Consider the following 11,144-nt stretch of genomic DNA (forward strand, 5'->3'; position numbering starts at 1 on the left):
CCCCCCCCCCCCCCCCCCCCCCCCCCCCCCCCCCCCCCCCCCCCCCCCCCCCCCCCCCCCCCCCCACGAGAAAAGGAAGAACGGCGGTGTTAAGAGCAAGGAAGTCCGTCGCGATGATCCAGAGGGAAAAAAGAATTAACGCGGGCGGGTGATTGGATCGGTTTGATGGCATGAGATTGCAGTGCCATCGCTTTTCCCCACACGGTCCGCTATCTTTAGTATAGGGGCCGCGTCGGGCGGTGGCCTATGACAGTCGATGAGAGTTGAGATGAGGCTGACTGTATGGGGCTGAATCGATAGGGGAGTAGTGGACAGAGCAGATACTGTCCGATTGATCAAGTGAGATAGGATCTTCAGTTTATCAGCAAAGTCCAAGAGATGCGGACTGTCAACATGAAGCCCTAAAAGAATGGGGGACGCCAAAAAGAAAAATAGAAAAAAAAAAAAAAAAAGGAAATGTCCTCCCGTCGAATGCCGCGCCCCACTCATGTCACACCTGGCCAATAAGGGCTTGAGCCCCTGAGAGGGGCCAATAGGGGTGCAATCAATCCCTGAAGGCTTGCATCAACCCCTTTCCGGAAGTATACGGCAGTCAACAGACTCCCTCATCCAGACAGGATGTGTCTTACGATTGAACCCGGGTGATTAATTAATGTCAACAAGTTTAATAGATTATAAAGCGGATACAAACAATATCTTTCAGATTTCTAGAACATTATAGGAGAGAGCAGCAACACCTAGTACAAAGAAGTGCTATCGTCGTGCTACCAAAGCATACCACATTCGGCGCTATGAGGATCGCACCTACGAATAGACCACATCACTAAATCCACCTAGATCTTCTGATTAGATTCGCTGATTCCATGTGAACCCGGGCAGGAGATCAAGGCACCTACCTAAATCCCAATGAAACTATACTTGACAGCCGGCCACAACGTGGTCTTCTGGATGTACGGATAAATCAAGTTGAATGAACGAAACAATCGATTGAGCTAAGTGAGAATTCAGAGATCCCTACGTATACGTCCAACAATCCCATTTCCCAATACAACAAACCCTCAGCCTAAACATCCTCCAACACCTCCTTCGTCCCCTCCCTCGCAAACACCATCTGCATAATGTGCAGCACCTTCTCACTAAATCCGACCTCCGTGTAAGTGAAATAATAAATATACTTCAACCGGAACAGCTCTATTTCCTCGTCGGAGAGTGAGTACTCCCTCCGCAGCGCCGGCGCGATCTGCGTTTCGTAATTGTCTGTGAAATTCTGTCGCCATTCTGCCAGGGCGCGAGCGTAGTGCGCATCGTATTCGTACAGAGATTCTAGGCTCAGCATGTGCTTGGTGCCGTTGTTGACGGCTTCTAGGAATCGGGTGAGGCTGGCGTTGTGGCCGCCTGGGAAGATCTGTTTAGGTTAGGATTGTACTTGGAAAGAATTGATTGAGGGCTGAGAGGGAGGGAAAAGAGATACGTACATAACGGGGGATAAATCTGGATATTGGTATGCATGTTAGAAGTGCATTGGTTTAGTGGGTCGAAGATAGAGAGCGAGATAAATATACATACCCCTCACCCTTGGGGAACTGATTCCTATACCGCTATTGATCCTCATCAGCATAAAAACCACCACAAACCATTCAAAGAACTGCAAAGAAAAAACATACCGATTCAGGCATCATGACCGTCTGCACACAAGCAATCCCTCCCTCCTTCTTCAGCATCCGATCAACCACCCCCCAAATCACCTCTAAATCCTCATTGAGATTCGCCTCGAACATCTCGATCGCGATGAACTTGTCATACGGCACCTCGGGTACCGGTAGACTTCGATAATCGCACAGCAGCACGGTGATCTTATCACACAACCCCATCTCCTCGATTCGACGATCTGCTTCCTCTTTCTGTCGCACGGAGAGCGTGATGCTCGTCACGCGACAGCCGGTTGTACTAGCGGCACGAATCGCCATGCTGCCCCATCCGGTTCCGAATTCGAGTAAGTGGTCTGTCGGTTGCAGGTGGATGGCTTGGATCAGGCGGTCAAGTTTGCGATACTGGGCTTGTTCGAGAGTGTCGTGGGCGTAGTCGGGATGGGAGCGCGGGAGATAGATTGGGCTGGAATAGGTCATGTCCGGGGACAGAAAGGCGGCGAACATGTCGTTGGAGAGGTCGTAGTGGGCGGCCACGTTGAGGGCGGTGCGGTTGACGGTGTTGGTGTCGGTGGTGCGGAGGAGGAGGTTCGAGAGGGTGGCGAAGATGGTGGATGTGGGAGTCGTGAAGTTGGAGAGGTGGGTGCGGTTGAGGATGAAGATCTGATATGGTTAGCCGTGTCAACTCTGGGTGCTGGTATGTTTTGCTGGGAAGAGGACCTGAAATACTGCCTTTAAATCGGACGTCGTGATTTCCTTGAGCATGAACGAGTCCGCGAATCCCTGTTTCAATTAGCGAGATTCAGAGGCATGAGGTGGGAATGTTACAATATCAGCAGATATCAAAATTCGATACCAAAATTTGGCATCGTGGACAGTAATCATGGCACTTGGGCCGGTTTTGATGGACCCGAATGTCCACTCCATGCCGTCTGAAGTGCAGACCACCAAATATCCTTTCGTTATGCCTTTCAAGGAAGAGAGCACCAGTTTCCGGGCGATCTCTGTAGGCACAATCTGTGCGCCCCAGAACAAGGTAGATTGAGCGCCATCGAGAACTCGTTTCGTGGCCGATCCAAGAACTCGACCGAGATCCATGTTTAATATTGTAAGTAAGTGCGACAGCGCAGTAGAGCGACTTGTCCCTGTGGCTTTTTATAATCCTGCAAGCTGTCGCAGTGAGGGGGATGATTACTATTCATACCAGAGTGGCTAGCCTAGAAATATAATCCTGTCCATATCATGTCAGAGCTAGACAGTATTAGGAACTAGTAGATTCAGGATATTGCTGCATGCATTAGACCTGATACGCGGACCATTAAGACAGCCAAACCATGCCAAATCAGCACCCCTAGAGTAGATGATAAACCCTTTTGGGCATGACGGCGCGTCAATCCGCGGGATCCGTCACTGCTATTCGTTGCTTAAAATTTCCGCTCTCTGCTGAAGGATGACGAGATTGCGAAAGCATCTAGACTCTTGCTCCTTGCTGCTCTAGTCATGAGTGGTGCATAATACACCTAACGTCGGCTAGATTAGCCCTAACTTCAAACCCGTCAGCGGGAAGTGAACGATGCATACTTATGGGCTGACTGAGTATTTAATTGATACAATTAGAAGTGTAACAGTATGGAATGTATGTACAGGTCAAATATGGTTCAAAATCTACTGTAAATGTAAATAGTCCTGTTTGCTCAGTCCCCTTTGCCATTCTAGCAACTTTGAATGGGGTTCGAGTTTGCTTTTACACTTACCCTAGACCAGCGAATGATCGATTTTAATTAGCGATAGAAGCTCCCTGGCTAGGTTTTCCCTCCATACCTCCGAGTACAAACGCCCGGCGAAGTTAGAAACCGGTATCTCAAACCTAGCTGCCAAACTTGCCAAACCCGCATACACAGCCCCTTACTCACAATGCCACATGTTAAGCTAAGCCTTTTACTCAAGATCTGTCCCAACTCAAATTGAACTACACAGTCCCGATCCATCTCCAACGTACAATCTCACCAACATGCATCCGCATAGGCTCCTCTTCTCTGATCACCCTCATCGATTTCTCGACTAAATCGACTCCTCATACTACTTTATAGTCTACGCTACTGTCAGCGAAGATGGGGCAATTTTACCGCCAGGATTCAACACCTTGCCGTTTGCCGTCTAGATCAACTCTGACGGCATTTCATGGCTTCAAGATAAGCCGATTTCAAAGAAGCCACGTAGTCATATTGCACTTTAAATAGTTTCGTTTCTATCGTCTAAATCAAGATGATCAGACCTTCATTGAGCTTCGATTCTGCATACAAATTACTAGGCAATACGAAACCTTCATGATCCAATAGCTACTTTCTTAAAGTCCTGGCGTAACCGCCTAGCATCCCATCCGCTGCGGTTAACTTTAGGCCATCAGCCTGTATTAAGTTTTTAAACCTTATCTAATTTATACCCGGAAATTAATGCAACCAGAGAAGTAGCCAAACGTCACGGTCTAAAGAGCCCAACCGCAGACTACAACTTCTGAATCTTCTGAACCGGAGGAATCAGAACCGCCGTCTAATGACCGATCGCAATCAAATCCATCTTCTCATCAAACAACAAAACCTCCATATCCATCCGGCCGTTCAGGATGCGCTTGCATTCGTTTCGCAGATAGAGCCACCGCACGCCCTCCGCAGGGAGCCGCTGCTTGATCTCCGTCGACAACGTCAATGAGACATTGACCATTCAGGCCTTCAGCATCTTCGACCCGTCATCGTCTAGCGCTCGCCAATTCTTTCGCCCTTCTAAGCGCGCCTTCTGTTGCTGCGAGGCAAACTCGAGCGTCGCCGCGATGCTTCCCATCGATGGCTTGCCGTCTATGGGGGGAATAGATTCTCCTGCACGGGAAGCGACATTTCCACAATGAATTGGATCATTTCGTTCGTCCACCGCGCGTAGGTGTCTGTTCCGCTTCCTTTCCGCACCAAAGACCCCTGCGGATGGCAGTCCCAGCCCGGTTCAATCCACTGCTCTACGAAGGGGTTTTCGCGGCGCGAGATCCTCGGGATGAACGCCTTGGCGTAGGAATGGCCCCGTCGGAACCCGTCCGGGTAGAAGGCGCAGTGGTAGGAGATCCAGTCCGGGTGACTCTCTGTTTCGAGTTTCTAGAGGTCGATGGGTTTGGGTGCCGGCGAGGGATGCCAGCCTGTTTGGAGCGTTATGCCTTGGATTGAGAAATTGGTGATTCTGGCCATTCATGTTAGAAATTTCTCGTCGAGAATATTTATATATCTACTCACACTAGATCGCCCGATGTCGTGAGCTTCTCGCTCTGGGAAGGATTCGACGCGTAGCGTGGACTAGCCCTTGCCGATACTCACCTCTCGTAGAGTCATTGTCATCGGCTTGGTGGGGAACATGGGGCGAGAGAACTGTACGATCGCGGAGCGAAGATCAATCTGGTGCTTCAGCTTGGGATGGTGCCGGGCATAGTGGAGGGCATATTTGGCCATCACACAGGCGATGTAGCCTCCAATTGTTACTGTAATATAGCCAGGGTCAGTCCGCGGTCAAGATAAATAAATATACATTTGAAGCCAGAGGAAGGAGGATTTCTGTGGAATACCATTGCCAATCCCAATGTCTGAGGGGAGCTCTAGCGTCGTTGAGGGGCCGCTGGACGGCTGAAAGTCCAGGGCCTTGGAGAGACTCGTAGGAGAAGTCGCCATGATGGATGTTCAAGTAGATTGAACACAATTTTCTTTTGTTTTAACACCCACGCAGGGAATGATTGGAGGTACTTGATCTATGAGAGAGAAAAAAAAGAAAAAAAAAAAAAAAAAAAAAAAAAAAAAAAGAGAGAGAGAGAGAGAGAGTAGAAAGCGCCCCGGGTTGAAATAGCAGAGGAACAAAGACAGAAATGATACAGCCTTGTCGGGCCCTTGTCTAGCGTACCCTCTCTTTTCCCCAGATCCCTGCACAGACGCACCCCGAGGCCACCAACCGATGCAGTCCCAATGAAAATCCCCAGGCTCAATTCTTGTTCAACACATGGCACATGTTCTCGCTGCTCACGTCCCAGCCGAGGTGGTTGAAATAAAAACGGAACTGATTTCCGACTTTCCAGAATTCTTATTTTACCTTATTTTATCGTCTGTGTTCTTGCCATGGAGATACACATGGACAATTCATCAGGGGAAAACATCCACGAATGTGTCTGTCTGTTCAGCACAGCTTCAGGGAGCGTCTTCTTGATGGGAAGCATCGCCTCGAAATTTATATATCTTACGGACTAAAATGTAGTTTCCAAGAGTTACCGGAATTCTTAGTCCATAACATTTATAAGATATAAAACAAGTATATCTACATTAGAATCAATCTAATCGAACGACGAAAGCCACATACATACAAATACCATATCCGATTTCCATGCGCAGGTACCTGCCCACGTTAATGATAAATAAATTCAGTCCTGAATCAATCCACCGATCAAACATGTCTAGTAAACCAAATCCGGGAATCCTGCCTCGTCGAACAGCGTGGCCCGCGCTTGCACCATGGCGGAGACCTCTAGGAGAAATTCGTATAGGATCACCACGTTGGTGAGGACATGGCCTAAGGTGGATACCTGGGGGTCGTCGTCGGCGATAGCACTCTCGTCGTGGTCGTGGTCTTCCTCTCCGTCTGTCGGCGGTTTCTGGTCTTCCGCGTTCTGCTCCGGCTCCGGCGCGCTGGTCTTGTTTGGCTGGTCGAGATGGAAGGGCTGCGCGAGTCGTTTCCGGAGTTCTTCTGCCGCTATGGCACGCGACGCGGAAGAGTCTCGAGATGGTTGGGAGTGCTCGGAACGCTCTCCGAGCGGGGATCCCGCGGCGCGTCGTGGTGAAGATCCGACACTGTGTTGCGCCAGAGGGCGAGAAGATCTGTCACGAGGCGATCCAAGGTCCTCTAGGGGTGCATTCCGCACGGCTCGATCGGCCGGCGGCAGGGAATGACGCGGAGCACCGCTGGATGTTGAGGCCGGTTTGTCGCCGTGGTGCAGTAGATCCCGTCGGGCGGCGACGAGGATGTCAAAGTCAGGTATTTCCTTGCGCCATTGGTGGAGTTTCCGCACAAGGCCCTTCAACACGGCCGTCAGCGTTGGCGTGTCAGACTTGGACCACGAAGGCTCCTCGTAGGCCAGTTGGATCTGGTCGAGAATATTTGTCTGGTCGGTTGCTTCCGCGTCACCACGACCGTATTTGTATTTAGCAGGATCCACGAGCAGCCAGCCATCTAATGATAGGAGGTGCGAGGATGCAATACTCATGAGAACCTCCGTCAAAGCGAGATTGACAATGACGCTGTTGGTGAAAAAGTTGTCGAGGCAGTTCAACAGTTCCTCCACAATGGGGTCATCTTGTTTGATCTCAAAAGGTATATCCTCCTCCGGGTCGTCATCCTCGGCCGGCGGGAGGGACAGGTGAGATTCCACAATCAAGGTGGCGTCCTTCAGGTAGTTCTCGAAAGAGTCGTCCAACGTAGGCTCGTCGAGGATAGATGTCGCCATGCCTAAAAATTGCTGCAGTTCGGCATTGAGGGCGCCGACCGTGCGCTGCTTAGCGGGCTGACCGGGGATGGTCCGAATTAGAGATCGCGCAAAAGTATGATGTCGTTGGAGAACAACTGCCATTAAACGCAGTGTCGCGAGTACAGTTTGGCGGTTCGCGGATTGCATGCCAAGCAAGGCCAGATCTCGGAGATTGAACAGGGATGGCGATGGCCGTGCCGCCTCTTCTGAGAAGGCAGCCAAGACATCCAGCGATTTCCGTCGGCTTACGGACATATCCACGCCTTTTCCAACCGGCGTCGACTCAAAGCCCGTAGGAGATGCCAGCAAGAAGTGAAGGATTCGGTGCACCAGGTCATCCTGGTCTATCGATTCGAGAATTCGATACAAGTAGGTGAGCACCGCAGCCGTGGAGCCTCCTTGGACGTCCGACGACTCGAGCAGAGATGGGTATCTGTAAACCGAGCGTCAGTTGGGATCAGACGATCGGGCAGACGATGCTTACAGAAGCTGTTCGAGGAACAAGACCTGGAAGTGGTCCAGCAGTGTACCATTGACTTCCGCAGATTTGCAATGGTCAATAGTATCCTGCCAGAATAACAGATACGACATGAACGAGTCCATCGTCACACCCAGCGACGGCGGAAGGGCTGTGTCTTGAGTTCCATGGTCTGACAGCGCGATAATAGCCGGTACCTTTTCCTCCGGTGTTTCGGTGAAGGTCAAACTATATCCATTAGGCGGTGACTTATCGAGCTCATCCAGTAAACTCACCTGCCCAGCTGACTATACAGCGCACCAAGACCCGTTGCCATCAAAGTCGCCAGATCACTATCGATTAACCACCGCTCCAGGGCATTCGACCGAGAAGCCGTCTCGATGAGATACAGCAAACCCGTGCGAGCAAAATCACCCGCCCGACCGGCATGGTGCACATACTCGACCAGCAGATAAAACAGCGGAAAATCGTCCTTCCTCGTCGCACCGGCAAACTCGGCCCCGCTAGAATTCTGCCGCTCGCCGTCCTCGTCGGCGCGCGGGGCGAACCACGCCGGGAGGATATCCGGCTGCAGACGAATATTGTTAGCGACGCCGAACAGCAGTTCGACGAGCCGTCCTTCGACATCCTCCGAGCTCTTGTCGGCGCGCCGAACGAGGTCGACCAGGGCGCGTGCGAAGAGTCGGTTATCGACCACTCCGTCGACTTCGGAATCGATGAGGGTGTTGAAAAACACGGTTGCAGACCGCAGCATGGCATCGTCGTAGGAAGACAGGGCGAGTTTGGTGACCGTCACGAAGATCTGGGAGGAGGAGGCATAGGCCAGGCACGGATGGGGTGCCGGACCGCGGGATTCATCACTGAGCACGGAGATCAGTCGGTCGACGGAGCTGCGCGCATGGGTTGTCGCAGACTGGTCGCCGGTGGGGGTATTCGTCGAGCGCCATATTTGCTAGAAGCCAACTATCAGCGACAGAGGGCAGATCCTGGGAGCGACTTTCTCACCTGTAGAGTATTGCACGTCCGTTTAAACGCTGCCAATCGTTCTGTAGGAGACGTCGCCCGGAAGCTTTTAGTAGACAACGAACGGGAGCCGCCAATTAGACGAGACCACTGCTGGGGTTAGCTCTAGTTGAGGGATGCCTGTCGATGCAAGTTGGATAGCAAGGGGCTGCACGTACAAAGTCCATGTTTCTGTGACCACAGCATGATACTACTCCGCGGAGGAAAGAAGCATGGGCGAGGGCGTGGGGAGAAGATGACGGAGAGCAGAAGCCAGAAGTCCGGCCCAGGGCAACGCGCGCCCCAAAGGGGTTTAGCGCGCCGAGGTGACCCTGGCCAAGACGGGACTAGAGGGGATGCCCCTGTCTGCCTGAGGCTGCGGTCCCGTGCTCGTGCTGCGAGAGGTGCAGGTCTGCCGAGGCTTTTCGAGGATACTGCCTACGCGTAGCCCGCAAAGCATCTACAATTGATACGACTTCTATAGAATCAAATATAAAAAAAAAAAACAGACCGTTGATACCCGTAGGCCAAACCCTAGAAAGCAAACTACCAAAGTAAAAAAAGCGAAACACAAGAACTGAGGTATTCACATCGCAAGATGCAAGTCCAACCGTGCCCACTACCACAACGCCAAGAGAGTATGCGCCCGCTCTCCATCCCGGTCTAAAAGATCGCCCATCAAAATCATTCACAAAGAGAAGAGAGAAACGAGAAACGGAAGGAGACAGAAGACAGAGCAGAATGCCGGCCGCCCTAATCGCTGTCGTCCTTCGGCTTGCGCCCGCCACGCTTTCGTTTCGGTTGCTCGTTCTGATCGCTGCCGTCGTCCTCGTGCTTCCGCGCCGTGGGTTGGTCCGGCACTTTGGCGATGATGTCGGCCAGGAAATCGAGCACTTCGTCCTTGGCGACGGCTTGTTTGAGATGCGACGCGGTGACGCGTTTCGAGTTGCGATCCTTGGCTTCCTTGGCGGCTTTCGTGACGAGGGAGATCATGAAGAGTTCGAGAGCTTTCGCTGTAGGCAATCAATCAGTATACACCGCTTCGAACAAAGAAAAGACGCGTCGCGAGCCAAACACACGGGCCAGGACAACTTACACACAGCAATTGGCGTCACCTGGGCCACCTTCCCGACATCCTCGTCCGCCTGCATGATGCGCTTGATACGCGCGACGGGGAACTTTGTCTTTACTTCCACGTTGGTGATCGGGGCCACCGGTTCGACGGGGGCCTCAGGCTCTTCGGGCACGTCGGGCACGTCGGGTTCGATGGGTTCAATGGGTTCGACGGGTTCGACAGGGGACGGCGGTTGAGGAGCTTCCTCCTCGGACAGCGGCTCGACGTACCGGGGATCGGGACCGGGCGCGACCTCGGCGGCGCGCGCGATGCGAGAGGACCGACGAGCCATGTCGGTCGGGTCTAGATGGGGATGAGTAAACGGGGGGATATACTGCTGGTGGTTCGCGGCGAGCGGGGCGTGAGAAGGCTGATATTGCGGGGTGAAGAAGGGCGAGGCGTCGTAGGAGGCGCGATGAGCCAACGGGCTGGACAACGGATAGACGGGGTGAGTGACGGCAGGAGAGAGGGGGGATTGCAAGGTGGAAAAATCGGGCGATTGGGGTCGGTAAGAATTGTCTTGATCGGTCATTGCTAAGTGGGTTTTCTCAGCGAGGATGCGCGCGTGTGCCAAAGCGGAAGTGGCTAGTGGAAGAAATTATGGAGATTACGGTACCTTGGTGTCCACTAGGTAGACGCGATGAGGTGGAATCGATGTCTCAAATAAGTTGCAGGATTGAGAGGCACGAGGAATGCGATTGATGGATGGACGAGAGCCAATAATGCCGGGTTGGCCGATGAACCGTCGAATAAACTCTCGAGGGACCGAGGAGATGGAATCAACAATAATCACAGGTATGAGGTAGTAAATGGCCCTAGCGTAGGCAAAAAGGGCGTGCGCATACGACAGGCGGGCCGTGGGCGCAGCAGCCGAAAGATGAAGAAGGTCCGCCTTTTCTTCCGGAGAAGCAGCGACGCGCCCTTTTTAACCCTGGCGGGTCGTCGAGCGCGGGCGCTAAAAATATTCCCTTTGCTTTTTCTTTCTCCCTCCCTTCTGGAATTGTTCTCGCATTCTTCATCGTACGCAGTATCACTCTTTCCCTTTCTTTATTGTGTTCTCATCATGATCTCCCGCGTCTTCTCCCTTGACACTGACTTCACTGCGTCCTGAACCCCCTCCGTATACAACGACTCAGTATGACTCTAGGATCCCATGAATGATCCTTCCATGATGCCCTCCGACCGTTGATTGGTCCCTGTCTGCGGTCTGCTTCCGGATCGATGATGTAAATGGAGAACCGCTCGTGGTTCTGCCTTGGGTCATGGCTGTGACCGCGTTTCTCTTCCCTCGGTCTTCTCGTTCTTCGCTTTGTTCGTCCGTTTTGTTTTTCTTTGGTTGTCCTCGGCCTTGTACGAACACGA

General features: G+C 52.2%; 4 protein-coding genes across 4 annotated transcripts; all 4 read right to left on the reverse strand.

Moving 5' to 3' along the window:
• Positions 1-1,063: 1,063 nt before the first annotated feature.
• On the reverse strand, positions 1,064-2,744 carry KD926_002618 (cyclopropane-fatty-acyl-phospholipid synthase; the record flags this gene model as incomplete). The annotated part of the gene is made up of 6 exons (XM_053094315.1): positions 1,064-1,405; positions 1,476-1,491; positions 1,567-1,598; positions 1,665-2,309; positions 2,367-2,429; positions 2,475-2,744. The coding sequence occupies 6 exons, from the start codon at positions 2,742-2,744 to the stop codon at positions 1,064-1,066; spliced, it is 1,368 nt and encodes a 455-aa protein (XP_052950883.1).
• Positions 2,745-4,498: 1,754 nt separating this feature from the next.
• KD926_002619 (uncharacterized protein) lies at positions 4,499-5,350 on the reverse strand (the record flags this gene model as incomplete). Its single annotated transcript, XM_053094316.1, has 3 exons — positions 4,499-4,786; positions 5,003-5,163; positions 5,248-5,350. The coding sequence occupies 3 exons, from the start codon at positions 5,348-5,350 to the stop codon at positions 4,499-4,501; spliced, it is 552 nt and encodes a 183-aa protein (XP_052950884.1).
• A 770-nt stretch (positions 5,351-6,120) lies between these two features.
• KD926_002620 (uncharacterized protein) lies at positions 6,121-8,856 on the reverse strand (the record flags this gene model as incomplete). Its single annotated transcript, XM_053094317.1, has 5 exons — positions 6,121-7,621; positions 7,673-7,894; positions 7,942-8,618; positions 8,672-8,779; positions 8,848-8,856. The coding sequence occupies 5 exons, from the start codon at positions 8,854-8,856 to the stop codon at positions 6,121-6,123; spliced, it is 2,517 nt and encodes an 838-aa protein (XP_052950885.1).
• Positions 8,857-9,421: 565 nt separating this feature from the next.
• Positions 9,422-10,314, reverse strand: nctA (negative cofactor 2 transcription regulator complex subunit BUR6; the record flags this gene model as incomplete). The annotated part of the gene is made up of 2 exons (XM_053094318.1): positions 9,422-9,681; positions 9,765-10,314. 2 exons carry the CDS (start codon positions 10,312-10,314, stop codon positions 9,422-9,424), a joined length of 810 nt encoding a protein of 269 aa, XP_052950886.1.
• Between the last annotated feature and the right edge of the window lie 830 nt (positions 10,315-11,144).

The sequence above is a fragment of the Aspergillus affinis genome (assembly GCF_023601865.1).
Source record: "Aspergillus affinis strain CMG 70 chromosome Unknown NODE_158_length_70105_cov_86_571314, whole genome shotgun sequence".
NCBI lineage: Eukaryota > Fungi > Ascomycota > Eurotiomycetes > Eurotiales > Aspergillaceae > Aspergillus > Aspergillus affinis.